At 43.1% G+C, this 21,047-nt stretch overlaps 1 protein-coding gene across 2 annotated transcripts in view; it reads right to left on the reverse strand.

Moving 5' to 3' along the window:
- Positions 1–634: 634 nt before the first annotated feature.
- LOC120913777 (wiskott-Aldrich syndrome protein family member 3-like) overlaps positions 635–21,047 on the reverse strand; it is a 113,298-nt gene continuing 92,885 nt past the window's right edge. For both annotated transcript variants that reach the window (XM_040323983.1, XM_040323982.1), the window contains exons 8-9: positions 9,169–9,545; positions 635–2,071 (exon numbers count right to left, since the gene is read on the reverse strand). In XM_040323983.1, coding sequence (XP_040179917.1) covers positions 1,914–2,071; positions 9,169–9,545 — 535 coding nt within the window. In that variant the 3' untranslated portion in view covers positions 635–1,913. The remainder of the gene's footprint in view (positions 2,072–9,168; positions 9,546–21,047) is intronic.

Here is a 21,047-nt window from a genome sequence, read left to right on the forward strand (position 1 = left end):
GGGAAACAACCCATTAGAAGTAATTCCTTCTATACCCTCCACACAGTAACTTGCCACTAAGCAGGCTCGAGTGGCACCAGTCCAGCAATGTCTTCCACTCAAACTTTCTTTTTGCTGATAGAAGCTATAGTACAGTTTCTATGAATGGAGGATGGGGTGAAAGTAGCAGGCATAGTTGGTACTCTTGACAATTGTCAATGACAGGTCCAATGGCTGTATTAACCCTGGAGTTGTAAGCCTCTGGTGCTGCATGGGTTTATACAGAGGATCGGGGAAGAGGACATAAGATCTCAACAAATACAGCAGCCACAAGCACAAGGGAAACTTCTCATTCAATGTAAGTCTCGTTCATTGCGCTAATTTAAAAAAAAAGTAGACCTTACATTTAGTAGCTGTATTTGTTTTCTTTTTTAGGCTTTTTCCCATTTATTTTCACCTGGTGATCCAGGCAGTAAAACATTTCATAAGATGTCTTTACTCTGGATGAGGGGACCAACAGAAACACCTTTGGACAGCGGCATTGTCAGTCTAAGGAGAGGGTAGTGCCAGACTAACAGATTTAAATGAGTTTGACTAACTCATTTAAGGTAAACTCCAGCTAACACTTCACAAGCAGTTACAGTAAAAAAAAAATCCTTTTGGAATAAAGGATTAAGGCTGCTTTCACACTGAGGCGCTTTGCAGGCGCTATTGCACTAAAAATTGCGGGTGCAAAGCGCCATTAAAGATCTGCTCCTTTCTATCCAGTGTGAAAGCCCTCCGTTGCGCTAGCGGGACGCTAAAAAAAGTCCTGCCAGCCGCATATTTGAGGCACGGTAAAAATACCGCTCCTATAGCGCCCCTGTCCATTGAAATCAATGCAGCGTTTTTGCGGGCGGGTTTAACCCTTTTTCTGCCACTAGCGGGGGTTAAAATCTCCCCGCTAGAGCCTGAAAATCAGGGCAAACATGATGGTAAAAATAGGGCCGCTTTACCGCCAGCGCACCAAGCGCCTCGGTGGGAAAGCAGCCTTACATAAGTGAATAAAAGCTGACTTAGTAAGCACCCCTGTCAGAGTTAAATGGTTTGTCTCAACTATTTAAATGCCACATTTGCTGCACAGCTTTGTCTATTTGCAAATAATGATTTAATAATAATGATTTAATATAGATGCTGAAGAACAAAAACAAAACAGCAGCTTAAAAGAATTGACACAAAACCACAATAGTTTCCCTTTAAACAGAAATGACTCTTCCCTGTCACACTTTAAAAAGAAGATAACCCTGCAGTGATGTGAGATCATACTGGCTAGATATTTGGTTTAGTGTAGTATACATTAGTTCTGGCTGGCTGTGTACACTGCTTATTTGCCCATTATTCTGGGGTTTCTGTTGTTTGGAGCCAAATTCACATTTAGGCACTAAAAAAACATTTTTCCATTCATTCTTTTAATCATATAATCCTAGAATATGAACTGGAAATGTGGGAAAATGAGTTCCGGGATTTATTTGTTCCTAATATTCCAGACAATCAGCAATCCTAGGGAATATTATGTGTAAAAGACCCGTGGCTTGTGCAAAGGTTAATGTGCTGGAGTGTCCAGTCCTGCATTGTCATACATGTCAAGAGTAAAAAAGAATCAGTCGAATGTGTCGATTTTGTAACCTTGAGTGCAAATTTGTATCTTTGTTCATATCATAAATCATTACTATGGCTCACAAATAAAAAGACCACATTACTTGACCATATTCAAAGACAGAAGTTTTGGCTTATTAGTGCAGAGTTTGAACTGTGTAGGTATCCATAGACATAAGCAGGCAGAGCTAAGTGATACTGGTGGCTGAGGGTTACACCATGTTATTTGCAGAGACCTACTGAGAATTGACATTGACAATGTGGGTTTAAACAATTCAGTAAACAGGAAATCCAAATCCTTAATCAGACCATTCATTCTCATCCAGTTCTGAGTCATCATCCGACTCACTGTATTCGACTGCAATTCTGCGAGATAAGATGGTGGCCACATCATTGGCCACAGGCTCTTTTTTTGCTTCCTGTTCTCTCTGTTCTTGAACTTTCCGAAGCTGAATACCTGCGGAGAAACCATAATTATCAGTCTCAATTTTAACAAAAGACTCTTCTACAGTGGCGGTGCGTCTATAGGGGGCGCTGGAGCGCCGCCCCCTCTGGCTCTCCCACCGCCACTGATAATAACATAGATGTTATTGTTGCCAGCTGCCGCCAACTATTCAGATGGCCGGACGGCGAGCGCCGGCCACCTGAATAACGGCAGCTGGTTAGCTGTGCGGAAGTGCCTATCAGACCAAGCGACGAAGACATCGAAGGAGAAGACATCGAGGGAGCGTGGAGGAAGGATGGCTGACCCGTGAAAGATAAGTGTCGGGAGACAGGGGGGGGGGAGCAATCTGGCGTTTTTTGAGGGGGCACAATAGCATGGCACAGTGGCGACAATGGCATAGCACAGTGGCGACAATTAATGGGCACAGTGGCTGCGTTTGGCATGGCACAGTGGCAACAATGGCAAGGCACAGTGGCAACAATGGCATGGCACAGTGGCTGCGTTTGGCATGGCACAGTGGCGACAATTGATGGGCACAGTGGCGACAATGGCATGGTACAGTGGCTGCGTTTGGCATGGCACAGTGGCAACAATTGATGGGTACAGTGACGACAATGGCATGGCACAGTGGTGACAATTGATGGGCACAGTGGCGGCAATGGCATGGCACAGTGGCTGCATTTGGCATGGCACAGTGTCGACAATTGATGGCACAGTGGCTGCGTTTGGCATGGCACAGTGGCGACAATTGATGGGCACAGTGGCGACAATGGAATGGCACAGTGGTGACAATTGATGGCACAGTGGCTGCGTTTGGCATGGCACAGTGGCGGCAATTGATGGCACAGTGACTGCGTTTGATGGTATGGCACAGTGGCGACAATTGATGGGCACAGTGGCTGCGTTTGATGGCATGGCACAGTGGCTGCGTTTGATAGCATGGCACAGTGGCGACAATTTTATGGCACAGTGGTGACAATTTTATGGCACAGTGGCCACGTTTGATGGGCACAGTGGCGGCAAATGATGGGTACAGTGAGGCTGCAATTGATGCTTTTTTTTTTTTCATTTGTTTGCGCCCCCCCAAAAATTTTGAGAACCAGCCGCCACTGCTCTTCTATTACAATCTAACCTGTCCATCCATTACAGTGGAGCCTGCATGAATACATTCACAATATGCAGTATTTCAACAATATTAAAAGCAGCTCTTGAGCACCAGCCAAAAGACATTGCCAAGTCTGAAATGCTGTCATCAGTCTGCTGCAGGCAGGAGGAAGCCCTTTCCCCAGTCCCCTTTCCCAAGTTGCCAAACAAGTCACAAAGTGCAGAAATGATCTACAGTGTCTTGAAAAAGTATTCATACCCGTTGAAATTTTCAACATTTTGTCATGCTACAACCAAAAACGTACAGTATCTCACAAAAGTGAGTACACCCTCACATTTTTGAAAATATTTTTTATATCTTTTCGTGTGACAAAACTAAAGATACCTTACTACAATTAAAGTAGTAAGTGTACAGATTGTATAATAGTGTAAATTTGCTGTCCACTCAAAATAACACACAGCCATTAATGTCTATACTGCTGGCAACAAAAGTGAGTACACCCCTAAGTGAAAATGTCCAAATTGGGCCCAAAGTGTCAATATTTTGTTTAGCCACCATTATTTTCCAGAATTGCCTTAACCCTCTTGGGCATGAAGTTCAACAGAGCTTCACAGGTTGCCACTGGAGTCCTCTTCCACTCCTCCATGACAACATCACTGAGCTGGTGGCTGTTAGAGACCTTGCACTCCTCCACCTTCCATTTGAGGATGCCTCACAGATGCTCAATAGGGTTTAGGTCTATAGACATGCTTGGCCAGTCCATCACTTTTACCCTCAGCTTTTACCCTCAGGCACCCTCAGGCAGTTTTCGTCTTGGAGGTGTGTCATTATCATGTTGGAATACTGCCCTGCAGCCCAGTTTCTGAAGAGAGGGAATCATGCTCTGCTTCAGTATGTCACAGTACATGTTGGCATTCATGGTTCCCTCAATGAACTGTAGATCTCCAGTTCCGGCAGCACTCATGCACCCCCAGACCATGACACTCCCACCACCATGCTTGACTGTAGGCAAGACTCACTTGTCTTTGTACTCCTCCCCTGGTTGCCGCCACACACGCTTCACACCATCTGAACCAAATACATTTATCTTGGTCTCATCAGACCACAGGACATGATTCCAGTAATTCATATCCTTGATCTTCTTGTCTTCAGCAAACAGTTTTTGGGCTTTCTTGTGCATCATCTTTACAAGAGGCTTCCTTCTGGGATGACAGTCATGCAGACCAATTTGATGCAGTGTGCAGCGTATGGTCTGAGCACTGACAAGCTGACCCCCCACCCTTCAACTTCTGCAGCAATGCTGGCAGCACTCATACGTCTATTTCCCAAAGACAACTTCTGGATATGATGCTGAGCAGGTGAACACGCCTTCTTTGGTCGACCATGGTGAGGCCTGTTTTGAGTGGAACCTGTCTTGTTAAACCGCTGTATAGTCTTGGCCATGAGGTGCCATGTTGAACTTCCAGTGACCAGTATGAGAGAGTGAGAGTGATAATACCAAATTTAACACACCTGCTCCCCATTCACACCTGAGTCCTTGTAACACTAACGAGTCACATGACATCAGCGAGAGAAAATAGCCAATTGGTCCCAATTTGGACATTTTCACTTAGGGGTGTACTCACTTTTGTTGCCAGCAGTTTAGACATTAATGGCTGTATGTTGACTTATTTTAAGGGAACAGAAAATTTACAAAATCTGTACAAAGTATAATTTCTTCACATGAAAATATATAATAAAATATATATTTTATTTGCATTTTATGTGATAGACTAACACAAAGTGGCACATAATTATGAAGTGGAAGGAAAACGATAAATGGCTTTCAATTTTTTTTTACAAATAAATATCTGACAAGTGTGGGGTGAATTTGTATTCAGCCCCCTTTAAACTGATACCCCTAACTAAAATCGAGGGGAGCCAATTGCCTTTAGAAGTCACCTAATTAGTAAATAGAGTCCACCTGTGTGTAATTTAAAGGGTCACTAAAGGAAAAAAATTATTTTGCTGAAATGACTGTTTACAGGGTATAGAGACATAATAGTTAACTGATTCCTTTTAAAAATGATTAAAAATAGATAAAAAAACAATCATATAATGTACCTGCAGTTTAGTTTAGTTGAGGACATGAAACCAGGACTGCAGTAAGGTAAAGGAAACTATTTAGCAAAAAAAAAAAATCCTTTAGTGACCCTTTAATCTCAGTATAAATACAGCTGTTCTGTGAAGCCCTCAGAAGTTTGTTAGAGAACCTTAGTGAACAAACAGCATCATGAAGTCCAAGAAAAACACCAGACAGATCATGGATAAAGTTGTAGGGTTAGGTTATAAAAAATATCACACGTTTAAAACATCTCATGAAACACTTAATCATCTGAAAATGGAAAGAGTATGATACAACTGCAAACCTGCCAGGACATGGCCGTCCACCATTAATCTGAGAAACAGCCAAGAGGCCCATGATAACTCTGGAGGAGCTCCAGAAATCCACAGCTATGGTGGGGGAATCTGTCCACAGGACAACTATTAGTCGTGCATTCCACAAATCTGGCCTTTATGGATGAGTGCCAAGAAGAAAGCCATTGTTAAAAGAAAGATGTAAGAAGTCCCATTTGCAGTTTGCAAGAAGCCATGCCGGGGACACAGCAAACACATAGAAGAAGGTGCTCTGATCAGATGAGACCAAAATTTTACTTTGTGGCCTAAAAGCAAAACACTATGGGTGACGGAAAACTAACACTGCACATCACCCTGAACATACCATCCCCACCGTGAAACATGGTGGTGGCAGCATCATGTTGTGGGGATGCTTTTCTTCAGCAGGGACAAGGAAGCTAGTCAGAGTTGATGGGTCAGATGGATGAAACCAAATGCAGGACAATCTTAGAAGAAAATCTGTTAAGAGTCTGGAAAAGTCTTGAGACTGGGGCAGAGGTCCACCTACCAACAGGACAACGACCCTAAACATACAGCCAGAGCTACAATGGAATGGTTTACATCAAAGCGTATTCATGTGTTAAAATGGCCCAGTCACCTAAATATAATTGAGAATCTGTGAGAAGACTTGAAAATTGCTGTTCACAGACGCTCTCCATCCAATCTGAAAGAGCTTGAGATATTTTGCAAAGAAGAATGGGCAAAAATGTCACTCTCTAAATGTGTAAAGCTGGTAGAGACAAAAAGACACAAAAAGACTTGCAGCTGTAATTGCAGCGAAAGGTGGTTCGACAAAGTGGTTCTAAGGTAAGCGTAAGGTGGTTAGACTGAATACAAATGCACACAACACTTTTCACATATTTTTTTTAGGGCTGTTACTGATTAAAGTTTTCGTGTTCGATTAATCGTTTTTTTTTTTAATCGATTAATCGACTAATTTCGATTAATTATAATGCACATACAGATCCAACTACTTTTAGCTGATCTCCTTGCAGGCTGATTCCCAGTGCAGCTACCAACCACTGGAAAAATGGATAGCAGGATACAAAAAGCACACAAAGGCAGCGCTCGATGGGAATAGCATTAAAACTTTTATAGTCTTCAAGTAGGTAACCAAATAAATATTGAACTGGAGATAAAATTGATGTAGCTACATAAACTGTAAAAATGGTAAGAACGGTAGCAAAAGCAGTCATAAAAACATGTAGCTAAGTATGATACTGGTATAAAAATGTGTACAATGATACCACTGCTGAATCCAGATGAGGAGAGGTTAACATCAGTCCGTCGGCATGTAGATGTCCCGTGAAGGGAACTATCACAACTCCCAGTGGATGGCTGTAGAATCCCAGGTTGATAGGGGGAAGTGATAGAGGGAAGTGTAACAGCCCTTGTGTCTGGCAGATAGTAAGGTCCCGCCGGCATGCAGATATGAAGGCACAGCAAAGGAGCCCTTCAGATGGACACGACAAGCCCTGCTGGTGTCCGTGACGTTACCGGATCTCCGACGGAACTCCCTGAAGGCCCGGAAGCCGGCGGAGAGGTGAGTACCGATCAAAAGAATTTTGATCGATCAAAAAAATTTAAGATTTATCAAGGAATTAATAGTTAATTTCCACAGCCCTAATTTATTTGTAAAAAAAATTGAAAACCTTTTATCATTTTCCTTCCATTTCACAATTATGTGCCACTTTGTGTTGGTCTATCACATAAATTCCCAATAAAATACATTTGTTTTTTGTTGTAACATGACAAAATGTGGAATATTTCAAGTGGTAGGGATACTTTTTCAAGGCACTGTATGTAAGACATTTGGGGCCAGATTCACAGAAGAGATACGACGGCGTATCTCCTGATACGCCGTCGTATCTCTGAGATACGCTTGTCGTATCTATGCGGCTGATTCATAGAATCAGTTACGCATAGATAGCCCTAAGATCCGACAGGTGTAATTGACTTACACCGTCGGATCTTAGGATGCAATTCTAGGCCGGCCGCTAGGTGGTGATTCTATTGCGGTCGGCGTAGAATATGCAAATGACTAGTTACGGCGATTCACGAACGTCCACGTTACCCGTCGCTCTAACTTTACGCCGTTTCCGTCAAGATACGCCGCGTAAAACTAAGGCTGCCCTCTAGGTGGACTAGCCAATGTTAAGTATGACGTTAATCACGTCGTTTGCGTAAGTCGTCTGTGAATGGCGCTGGACGCCATTTATGTTAACGTCGAAACCAATGATGTCCTTGCGACGTCATTTAGTGCAATGCACGTCGGGAAATTTTCCCGATGGAGCATGCGCAGTACGTTCGGCGCGGGAACGCGCCTAATTTAAATGGTGCCCGCCCCATTTGAATTAGGCGGGCTTGCGCCGAGCGCATTTACATTGCACCGCCGCAAGTTTACAGGTAAGAGCTTTGTGAATCAGGCACTTACGCTGTAAACTTGTGGCGGTGTAACGTAAATGGGATACGTTACGCCGCCGCTGCGTAACGCAAAGGTCTGTGAATCTGGCCCTGGAACACAGCAAGACTGCACAGGCAACAGGGTTTACATGTCATCTCTGAGACAGAATTCAGTCCAGCAATGCTAACCCTGGATGATGCCTAAAAAGATGGCTTTGTGCTTCTTAATGAAAAAAACAGATGAAGACATTTTTGGGCAGAGTACTGTGATCTCTGTGAGAGGTAATAGACTTCCACAACTCCAATTCCAAAAAGGTTGAGATGCTGTGTAAAATCTACATAAAAACAGAATGCAATGTTTTGCAAATCTCGTAAACCCATATTTTATTCACGATAGAAAATATAAAACATTTGAAATGTTTAAACTGAGAAAATGTACCATTTAACCTCCCTGGCGGTATGATTATGTCAGATTTTTGAATCTCAAAGCGGTACAATTGTTTTGCATAGAAATGTAATGTTTTATATTGTAGGCCTGTAATTCTTAGGAATAACACACTTAAATCTGTCTAGTAGACATCTCGGGTATGATAACGTTTGAAACACAAAATCATAAATTATAATATAATAATTAACTATAAATAATTTAAAAATATATAATAATTATAATAAAAAGAATTTCCCCACAATTCACTTTCGCTTAATTCTGCAAGTGTTCTAATTTACTATCGCTGTTTTCTAGCTGGTCTAAAACTACTTTTGACGTCAAGGGACACTTTTTGGTTGCTATGGACAATATCCAGTTTCCAGGCAGAAAGAACAGTATTTATAATATAAACGGATGCTAGGAGGAATGCAAATAAATCTTGTTTACCTCCCTCAGTCTCTTTCGTACTGTCCAAGTGGGAAACCTTTTTATGAAATTATTTTTATAAAGCTAGTTATTGTAATGCTTGGACTGTTATGAAGGGGTTAATAAAAAAAAAATTTCTTGCAAAAAATAAAAATATAAGCAATAAGTAACCAAGCAACAATGCATTTAAAGTATTTCCAGGATTAGCTCTACCATGAATAGCTTTGTGACTATCAAAATTGCTCATCTCCTGTGTTCTATAATAATCCAGTGGGTAAAATGATGCTTTCCAAGCAGATAGTTTCCTCTTACCTCTGCGAATCGCAGCCAGAAGGTCACTCCTCGCGTCACTTATAGGCATGAGTGGGATCTGAGGTTTTCTTGGCTCCACAGTGACAGTGGAAGGTGAAGCAGTGTGAGCAGGAGAAGCTGTGAAAGTTGGAGGGCCTGGTGGAGGTGGCGGGGGAGCAACTGGTGGTCCCATGGATATAGTTTGGGGAGGAGAACCCGAATATGGACAGGGTGGGGCTGGAGGAGGGGTAGGAGTATAAGAAGCAGTTACATTAGGAGCTACAGAAGCAGGGGCAGAAATTGGACTGTCAAATGCTGTTTGTGCAGATGGGATAACAGGAGGTGGCGGTGGGGGAGCAGGAGGAACAAAATATTCTGTCATTGGCACCTGTTGACCACTGTAAGAAAGAAAAAAACAGACACTTTACTGCACCACTCCAATGTACTATGCAGTCCCAGTCACATATGAAATACATCATTTTGCAGTTCTGCCAACTGCTTTCTCTAAGCCCTATTCTTATTCCCCGTACACACGACTGGTTTTCCCGTCGGAAAAAGGAAAACTGACGGAAAAAAAGAGAGAGCAGGATCTCTTGTTTCCCTTCAGGAAAAAATCCTAGCAGGAAAACCGTTCGTCTGTATGCAATTTCAACGCGCAAAAAAAAACCGTGCATGCTCAGAATCAAGTCGAAGCATGCTCGGAAGCAATGAACTTAATTTTTCTCAGCTCGTCATAGTGTTGTACGTCACCGCGTTTTTGACTGTCGGAATTTGGTGTACGTAAGACAACACACGAGCAGTTTTCCCGTCTGAAAAAAACAATGGTTTTCCCAAGGCTTGTTCGCACCATACGTGTATGAAACCTGATGGAGGCTGAAGGATAAACTGACATCAGTTTCCATGTATGTCAGTTTCTGTGCCCTATTCACACCAATGTTGATGTCATGTAAGTTTTTTTCTCCTGCATAAAAAACAGGGCACATAGAGAACAATTGTATTTTTTGTGCCCTTGCAGAATAAATGACGTCTCTGCACCATGGTGTAAACAAGGCCTTATTGTCCTAATGCTTTCAATCATTTAGGTGTATATCTAACAAAAACTTTATATTTTGGTTTTGAATAACTATGGAATTGTAAAGAACCCTTTCACAATTCTTTTCTATTTGCTGTCTTGGAGATTTATTTTGACTTCCAGATCTAGAGACATAATAGGAAGTGAGTGGATACCTCTCCAATGTGAGCAAACAGTTGTCTCAGGCCTCGTACACACGACAGAGTTTCTCGGCAGAATTCACCGAGAAACTCGGTCAAACCCGGATTCTGCCGAGAAACTCTGTCGTCTGTACACTTTTGGCCCGATGGAGCCGCCGAGGAACTCGTCGAGAAAATAGAGAACATGTTCTCTATTTTCTCGTTGTTCTATGGGAGAAGGCGTCCCGCCGAGCTCCTCGGGGGCTTCATCCCTGAACTCACCGAGGAACTCGACGTGTTTGGCACGTCGAGTTCCTCGGCCGTGTGTATGGGGCCTTATGCCTCGTACACACGATCGGACTTTCAAATGAAAAAAGTCAGATGGAATTTTTTCATCAGAAATTCCGACTGTGTGTGGGCCCCATCGGACTTTTTTGCATCGGAGTTTAGAAACAGAACATGTTTTATTTTTTTCCGACAGAAAAAGACGCATGCTCAGAATCAAGTCGACGCATGCTTGGAAGCATTGAACTTAATTTTTCTCGGCTCGTCGTAGTGTTTTACGTCACCGCGTTTTGGATGGTCGAAATTTGGTCTGACAGTGTGTATACAAGACAGCTTGAACGGCATTCTGACGAAAAATTCCATCGGAAATTCCAATCGTGTGTACAGGCATTAGACAGTTGTCACTGGAACAAATGTCCCTCTTGGAAGATTTTCCCACAACCTCTGTTCTGCTTCTGGTAATATTTTGTATTTCTTATCACTGTCTCTCCTTGTGACAATGTTTACAGGGACAAAGAGAGAGAGAGTAAATCTTCCCAATGTGGACACATACAGCAAAAAATAAATAAAAAATTGACTGAGATTCTAAACCTTCTCTACCCACATGTTTTGGCTAGAGATCCACTTTTATGACAATAATACTAATAATATTTTGAATGTATTAAAGAGGAAGTAAACCCTGATGGGGTTTACTTCCTCTATGTCTCCCTGCAAAGGTAAAGCATAATGGGCTACTGCATCGCATAGTAGCCCATTATGTGACAATTACCTACAGGAGAAGCCCGCGATGTCCTCCATGGCAGCGAGCATCCATCTTCACCCCTCTTCTTCTGGGGGCTGCAAACTCCGGCTCTGTGACTGGCCAGAGTCACATGACTTCACTCCTGCGCATGCGCATGGGAGCCGCCTTTAACGCCATGACCCAGGCTTAAACGGCACAGTGTGCCTATTTGTTGTTGGGGGGGGGGGGGGGGCAGTGTTAAAAGCCTTTTGCTTTGCCCTGCATGTAAATCTATATATATATATATATATATATATATATATATATTGTAATGTTTGGGGGACCAGCTTGATCGCAGGACACAGGCTTTTTAAATCAAAACTGAGGTTTATTAAACTTAAATGGCTTAGCAGCAGCAAACTGGCCAGAGTCACGTGACTTGACTTCCGCGCATGTGCGTGGGAGCCGCCTTTAACGCCATGACCCCGGCTTAAACGGCACAGTGTGCCCTTTCAAGATGACGCATGCACCGTTGAAGGCCTCGCTCCTGGAAATTGAAAATATCTCCGAGACTGTGTAGGTCTCGGAAATATTGCAAGCACCTACAGGTAGGCCTTAATCTAGGCTTACCTGTAGGTGTAAGTTGTCCCTGAGGGTTTACAACCACTTTAAAGAGGTTGTAAACTTTTATAAGCCTATAATAAGTCTTACCTATAGGTACAGTAAATACCTCCTAAACATGCGCGTTTAAAAGATATTTACTTGTGAAGCTGCCAGTGACATCACAGGCGCATGCGCTCTGAAGAGCCCTGTATCATGAACAGCGACTCCCACGCGCATGTGCAGGAGTGACGTCATTATGGCTTCTCCATTCAAAGGACCGGAGCCCATGAACCCGGAAGGAAGACTGGGTGAGGGTGGAAGCCCTGTCAGCGGTCACAGCGCACCACGGGAGGGCTTAATTTTAAGGTAAGTTTCACATAGCGTGCTAGTATGAAATGCTAAAACTAGAACAATTATAACATTGCCCCGCTGGAGAATTTTTTATGAGTTTATTACCGCTTTAAACACTAGCTGCTGTCACTGTGTAGCTAGAAAGCATCAGTGTGCTCTCCATGGTCCTGAAGAGTTCATTAGCTGTAATTGTGCTTATTAACATTGGTCTTCCAAAACACAGATAGAAAAATAACCTGTTTGAATACTTGAGGAAAATATAACAAAAAGTTAAACCAGAACTTTCTAAGAATTGTCCAAAGCTGACCTTGTTTTAAAAATAAAGGCCCGGATTCAGAAACGAGATACGACGGCGTATATCCAGATACGCCGTCGTATCTCTGAGTGCGGGCCGTCGTATCTATGCGCCTGATTCAGAGAATCAGTTACGCATAGATTTCCCTAAGATCCGACTGGCGTAAGTGTCTTACACCGTCGTATCTTAGGCTGCATATTTACGCTGGCCGCTAGGTGGCGCTTCCGTATAGTTACACGAGGAATATGCTAATGAGGTATTTACGCCGATTCAGCAACGTACGCCCCGCCGGCGCATTTTTTTACGTCGTTTACGTTAGGCTTTTCCCCGCGTATAGTTACCCCTGCTATATGTGGCGTAGCTAATGTTAAGTATTGCCGTCGTTCCCGCGGCGAGTTTTTAAAATTTTACGTTGTTTGCGTAAGTCGTTCGCGAATAGGGCTGGACGTCATTTACGTTCACGTCGAATCTAATACGTCCTTGCGGCGTACTTTGGCGCAATGCACACTGGGATATTTTACAGACGGCGCATGCGCCGTTAAAAAAAACGTCAAAAACACGGGGTCAAGTGAAATTTAAATAAAACACGCCCCCAACATCCCCATTTGAATTAGGCAGGCTTACGCCGCAACACATACGTTACGCCGCCGTAAATAAGGGCGCAAGTTCTTTCTGCATACGGAACTTGCGCCCAAAGTTACGGCGGCGTAACGTATCAGAGATACGTTACGCCCGCAGAAAGATGCGCTCATCTTTCTGAATCCGGGCCACTGTCACCATAATTTAGGTCCTCCCATCGCCCATGTAAAAGCTGGATCATTAGCCTCGCCTTCTACATTTTACTAGTTATTTGTTTTAATTGTATGCCAGCTATACCTTCTGTCTTGACCAGTTGTGCAGGCTCCTCTCCTGTCCTGAAATTATTTATTCTTCATTTTAATACAGTTGGAGAACGTCCAGCATCATCTAGCTTTGCCCCCCCCAACCTCTTTCATTTATTGGATATCAGTTATTTTAATCATGGTGGCTCAGCATTACATGCAGGTGTTACCTAGGGCAGCCTGACAAGAAACACTAAGGCCTCGTACACACGACCGCGGATCAGTTCCAGCGGACAAATCCGGTCGTCTGTACGGCCTAGCGGATATTTATCCGCGGAGATTCCTCGGGCCGGACCATTTCAAGCGGATAGAAATTTCTTAGCATGCTAAGAAATCTATCCGCTTGAATCGGGACCAGCGGATTGATCCGGTGGTCTGTACAGACTCACCGGATCAATCCGTCCGCTCCCCTCCCTCGCATGCGTCGTAATGATTCGACGCATGCGTGGAAGTACTTACCTTCCAGCGTCGCGCACGTCGGACCTTTTCCAGCGGAGATCCCCTCGTGTGTACGGGGCCTAACTCCACCTAATAAGGATATTTGCATAACTCTTTCCAACTGCCAGCCTACTGCTTGAATCAGAGTTGATGGCTCTTGAGAGGAGTACCGCTGCAGGGTGCTGTGATGTTTTCAGGATGCTATATACAGCACCCCTCCTACCAGCTATAATCTGCCTGCCTTGTATAGAGAAGCACACAGGCATTAATGTGTCCAAAGTAAGTAATGAAAACAAATTTAAATCTTTTATTGCCATGTTGGTGGAGGGGAAATGAGCAACTAGACAAAATAAAAGCAGCAACTTCAACTTTATCTATAATTTTCACAAATTAAAACTACGGAATAACAGCACCTTGATTTTTTCACACACCTGTTGGCAGGTGCATCAATTCTAATACACACTGGGGCAGATTCACGTAGCTCAGCGGATCTATAGATCCGCTCGATCTACGTGAATTAAGATCCGCTCCCGCAAGTTTAGGAGGCAAGTGGCTAATTCACAAACCACTTACCTCCAAACTTGCGACGGCGGATCCTAAATCCCCCAGCGGAATTCAAATTCCGCGGCTAGGGGAGTGTCATATTTAAATCAGGCGCATTCCCGCGCCGATTTAAATGCGCAGGCGCCGTCCGTGAAATTTCTTGGCGTGCATTGCTCCCACTGACGTCGCTAGGACGTCAGTGGTTGCGACGCTTACATAAACGACGTCCGTCCGTATTTGAGAACGACTTACGCAAACGACGTTAAAAAATTCAAATTTGACGCGGGAACGCCGGCCATACTTAACATTGGCTGCGCCTGATAAAAGAAAGGGTAAGTATACGACGGGTATGCCGCTACGGAAACGTCGTAAGAAGACTGCGTCGGGTCCGCGTACGTTCGTGAATTTGCGTATCTCGCTGATTTACATATTATTTCTTGTAAATCAGCGGGAACGCCCCCGGCGCCATTTTTAAATTTAAAAATAGATCCGACAGTGTAACACAGTGTAACACTGTCGGATCTAGCCCTATCTATGCGTATCTGATTCTATGAATCAGGCGCATAGATAGGACCAGTTTACGTCAGAGATACGATGGTGTATCTGTAGATACACCGTCGTATCTCTTTGTGAATCTGGCCCACTATCTCAGGGATCCTCAAACTACAGCCCTCCAGCTGTTGTAGAATTACACATTCCATGAGGCATTGTAACACATTGGCACTCACAGACATGACTAGGCATGATGGGAATTGTAGTTCCTGAACAACTGGAGGGCCGTAGTTTGAAGACCTATGCACTATCTATTTCAACTGTGTCTATAGTTTCATGAATATCTCCTTATTTTACTATGTTTGCTTTGTGCTGTATGGCACACTTGAGACGCAGCTGATTTATGCACTTATGGTTGGGTCTGCGCAATAATTCTTCCTTTTTTTGTGTCTATAGTTTGCCTTGAGCTTACATTTAATGATTACTTTATGTCCTAACAGGGGATATTTGAATTATATGAAAGTATATGAAAGAATAAAGAGCAGGTGTGCAGTAACGTGAGTCTAAGCACATGTTTTTAACCTGCACTAGAATAAATATGCCTGTAATCTGACTGTCTGTTCCCCTCACCTCCACATACTTTCTCTCCTCCAGTATAAGGGAATAGGCCTTTTAGAATATATTCCTGTAGGACATGAAAGATCTGAATAGTTGTCCCTGTATTTGTCAAACTCTGACATCACTAATCAAGAAAATAATAGGATGGCATTAGCACAAGGTTATCATCCTATTAAATGTGTATGTCTGTGTAAAAGTGTTTTTACATCTTTAAAATAAAACCTGTTTTATAGATAGCAATGGCTAAAGTATACTACAAGGAAGATTGGAACTGTCCGCAATCATAAAACACGACTACCTTGCAAGGAGTGTGCATAGAGGAAAATATCTTTGTGTTACATTGACTTTATATTTGATCAAGAATGTGCTCCATTACAAGACAGTAAAAGGTTAGAAGTCTTTCTAAGGTGTGTGTACAAAGCGGCTTTTTCTTCCATTCTATTATTGTTTAGTAGAGGATAAATTATTCTAAAATACAGTATTTCAATAGGCTGTCTTTCATTCAGATTATGCTAATTTATGTAATATAATTTTTACTTTTACATGTCATTTGATTTTTTTTTGGTATATTTACCCCAGACAGGCATTACACTTATATGGTGCATATAAGATATGCCCAGTGCTTAATGTGTTCCACCTTGGGACTATAACTCTGTAGAGGGCCCTGTAGCCCAGGAGCTGATTACATCCTAGTAGCACTAGGGTGTTTGGCTCCCATGCCCTAACTCACTTGGCCCCTCCCATCCTGGCACTTATATGGGCACTAACTCCCTTACATCACTAGAGGAAGGTTTTCTCAAAAATAACATAACACCTAATTAGAAATTTCTCTCTGAGAACACTGACATCTAGTGGTGGACAAGCTAACTGCATCTACCTATACGCTTGGTGATTGAACATGCTCCTCCTTACCCAGAAGTACCAGGTATTTTCTTCTATATTTGTTGCTGGGGGGGGGGGGGCGTGTTAAAAGCCTTTTGCTTTGCCCTGCATGTATATATATATATATATATATATATATATATATATATATAAAAGCTTTTTTGTTTATAAAGTTAGCACTAATACACCTAAAAACAAAGAGGAAAAATATGGGTTGCACTCTGGTTTTCTGATAAGCATTATTACTATGGCCCTTATTCATATATAAAAATATCTTTCCTCCTCATGACATGTCATTAAAACTGACATTTGTCATAAATCTCCCAGGAGACACTCGTTTTTGTATGCTCACAGGTTGCTTTAAATAAAATCTCTGCTAAAAAAGAAATGTTTATTTCGAAAATAGCAGTGATTTCACCACTTGCACCTAGAGTGGGGTCACCCTTACCTGACATGTCTTTTTATTCGCATGGCATGACTCACTTTTGAAGTGCTCTGGGTTTGATGGATGACAAACAAGGTCAAATACAAAAGGCTGCTATTTTAGGGCAGAAGAAATGATTTCTATGTTCTTTTCTTTTAGAGAGTGCATTAAAAAATAATAAAACCATACCAACATTATAAACAAAACATTTTTAGTCTAAATGGAGATACTTAACTTTAGACAGGGCCACAATCTGCAAAACCATCTTAGGTACTGTAAGCCTACGGTAACAGAGCTACCAGAAGCAGCATGCCACCTATTATTATGAAATATTAAATAAAAGTTTCTAGACTACCACTCTCCCTGCCAGTCATGCTGGGTCCTTTTATTTGCTGTTTCTACACAGAAGTCTAGTGAGAGCTGACAGTTCATTTAGGGTTAGTTTGTTTTTCTATGGTGCTATACTGTGCCATATTGTGCTAAATTATTGTGGACTGCAGTTTGGTAGGTAACATATTCTTGTGCACCCCAAGGGGTGTATGCACACCTATGGCAAGCACCGAAATTGCGCCCATGTCCAAACATCTGACACTCATATTTAGGAAAAGGTTACTATAGTGCAAGTTAGACTAATTAACCACTTAAACGCCCCTCCTGCCCAGACCAACTTTCAGCTTTCAGCACTGATGCATTTTGAATGACAATTTCGCATCATAAAACACTGTACCCAAATGAAATTTTTATCATTTTTTTCACACAAATAGAGCTTTCTTTTGGTGGTATTTAATCACCTCTGGGTTTTTATTTTTTGCTAAACAAACAAAAAAAGATGGAACATTTAGAAAAAAACGTGTTTTATATTTTGTTATAAAATTTTGCAAACAGGTCATTTTTCTCCTTCATTGATATGCGCTGATGAGGCGGCACTGATGGGCACTGATAGGCTGCACTGATGGGCACTAATAGGCTGCACTGGTGGGCACTAATGGGCACAGATAAGGCAGCACTGATAGGCACAGATAAGGCTGTACTGATGGGCACAGATAAGGTGGCCTGATGGGGACAGATAAGGCGGTACTGATGGGCACAGATAATGCAGCACTGATGGGTGGCACTGATGGTCACTGATAGGTGTTACTGATGGGCACAGATAGATGGCACTGATTCGGAACTGATGGGCACTGATTCAACACTGATGGGCACTGGTAGGTGACAATGATGGGCACTGGTAGGTGACAATGATGGGCAGCACTGTTGATGAGGCACTGCATAGTGACTTTGATAGGTGGCACTGTGGGCACTGGTAGGCACTGACAGGTGGCACAGATGGGCACAGATGAGCTGGGCAGCTCTCCCTGATCTGGACTGACGTTCCTCTGTCACCTGCCAGGATCGGATTTTTTTTTCTCTTCACGATATCAGCAATTCAGGTCCACGCTGTAGCCGTCATTCGGCTATAGCACGGACGCCAAGTGGTTAATCTTTTAATTAACAACATATCCATAAAAGAGAGAGGTCCATTCACCAACCTAGCACACTGTAAGTGCAGTCTAATCTATCTCTGCAGTGACAATGCAGACGTTCAACACTCCGGTTGGTTGCCCTGGCAACGCTCACGTGACATTGCCATGAGTGTCACAACATTGCTTTTCCTTGTTTCCCTCAGTCAGAAAACGTTACTATTGTACCAGAGAGTGGCCACCAACAACTAACTTTCCAGCTACATACATCCCCACATAATCCAGTTCTACATGAGAGTTTACAGATTCTGGGGATACACAGAAAGAAGTAGTACTTTCAATGTACTTCCCACCCTGCCGAACTGTGTGTAATTTCTCCAGCATTCCACATTACTGCCTGCAAACCCACACAGACATACATTATCTAGCTTAAGCAGGCACCTGCATGCCCTAGGGCAGTTATTTGCTCAGTGGATACCAAAATCGAATTGCTAATTACACTCCTGATGTTCTTCTTACACTAACAAAGTTTGTGTTTGCACTGTTGCATCCTACAATATATGTGTGTGTTTATTTAAGTATGTTTGTATATAAATATCTGTGAGTGTGTGTGCCTGTATTTCAGTTTGTGTGTTCATGTGGGTGAGTGTGTATTTGTTCTTTCCCAAAGCAGTGCAGAGGCAGCCAGGCACGCAGCAACAGTCTATACAGTATATAACAAAAAGTGAGTACACCCCTCACATTTTTGTAAATATTTTATTATATCTTTTCATGTGACAACACTTTGCTACAGTGTAAAGTTGTGAGTGTACAACTTGTATAACAGTGTACATTTTCTATCCCCTCAAAATAACTTAACACACAGCCATTAATGTCTAAACTGCTGGCAAAACAAGTGAGTACACCCCTAAGTGAAAATGTCCAAATTGGGCACAATTAGCAATTTTCCCTCCCCAGTGTCATGTGACTTGTTAGTGTTGCAATGACTTAGGTTTGAATGGGGAGCAGGTGTGTTAAATTTGGTGTTATCGCTCTCACTCTCTCATACTGGTCACTGGAAGTTCAACATGGCACCCCATGACAAAGAACTCTCTAAAGTATCTGAAAAAAAGAATTGTTGCTCTACATAAAGATGGCCTAGGTTAAAAGAAGATTGCCAAGACCCTGAAACTGAGCTGCAGCATGGTGGCCAAGACCGTACAGCGGTTTAACAGGACAGGTTCTACTTAGAACAGGCCTCGCCATGGTCGACAAAAGTAGTTGAGTGCACGTGCTCAGCATCATATCCAGAGGTTGTCTTTGGGAAATAGACGTATGAGTGTTGCCAGCGTTGCTGCAGAGGTTGAAGGGGTGGGGGGTCAGCCTGTCAGTGCTAAGACCATACACCACACTCTGTATCAAATTGGCCTTCATGCACAAGAAAGACCGCAAACAGTTTGCTGAAGAAAAGAAGACTAAGGACATGGATTACTGGAACCATGTTCTGTGGTCTAATGAGACCAAGATAAACTTTTTTGGTTCAGGTGGTGTCAAGGGTGTGTGGCGGCAACCACGTGAGGAGTACAAAGACAAGTGTGTCTTGCTTACAGTCAACCACGGTGGTGGGAGTGTCATGGTCTGGGGCTGCATTAGTGCTGCCGGCACTGGGGAGCAAAAGTTCATTGAGGGAACCATGAATGCCAACATGTACTGTGGTATACTGAAGCAGAGTATGATCCCCTCCCTTCAGAGTCTGGGCTGCAGGGCAGTATTCCAACATGATAACGACCCCAAACACACCTCCAAGACAACCACTGCCTTGCTAAAGAAGCTGAGGTTAAATGTGATGGACTGGCCAAGCATGTGTAGCGCTCACCCCCGAAGGAGCCGCTGAATTATCGGGTCTTCTGTCTCACCTCTGTGACACACCACAAACAATGAATCCACAGCACACCAGCACACCTTGTGAAGTTTTATAACAGATTTAATGACTGTGGGATAGAGCAAAAGCCCTTAATGTCTCCCCACTCTAATATAATACAACTAATAACAGAATGAGATAATACGTTTAGATTGAATGCGATGAACAGTAATATATCTATATACTTAGCAGTATCGACCCCACCCTAAACTACTGGCCAGTAGTACTGTCCTAGGCTAGCCAACGTTGGGGCCCTGGATGTATGACAGTTGTAGGAAATACACTTGTTGCAATGGCCAAAGGCCGCTCACCACTTTCAGTGTCTCTTAGGAAAGGAGGATGGCTGTCTGCGGAAGCGAGTGTCCCTCTCGACTCAGACCGACGTCTGTGAAATGGATGCAGTCTTTTAAAGCCTCTGGCAGGACATCTCAGATAGTCTAGGGGCCGTCTGGGGAATCTGGCAATAACCTCCGTCAGCTTCACTCACTCAATTGGGCAGGCTGGGTTACTCCGGTGGCTGGATCGGCCCTGCGACCAGGCCTCAGTTCGATCGCTCCAAACACAGTCTCTCCCTGTTTCAGTAGACGAACATCAGTCTCTCCAAACACTACTGCATAGAGCCTGTGTCTCAGTGGCAAACACACAGCTCTGATACAAGCTGTCTTAAATCCCCTGCAATGCAGATCTGTCTTTCTCCCTTCACTCCTTCCTCCTCACTCTCCTCTCTCCCGGAACTTCCTGTCTCACAGCCTCCTGGGAAATGCAGTTCTCCAGCACCTTGGTGTAGAAATGTATCTCTATGTCTGTTCTGTACTG

The sequence above is a fragment of the Rana temporaria genome, chromosome 9, assembly GCF_905171775.1.
Source record: "Rana temporaria chromosome 9, aRanTem1.1, whole genome shotgun sequence".
In the NCBI taxonomy this organism is placed as follows: Eukaryota; Metazoa; Chordata; class Amphibia; order Anura; family Ranidae; genus Rana; species Rana temporaria.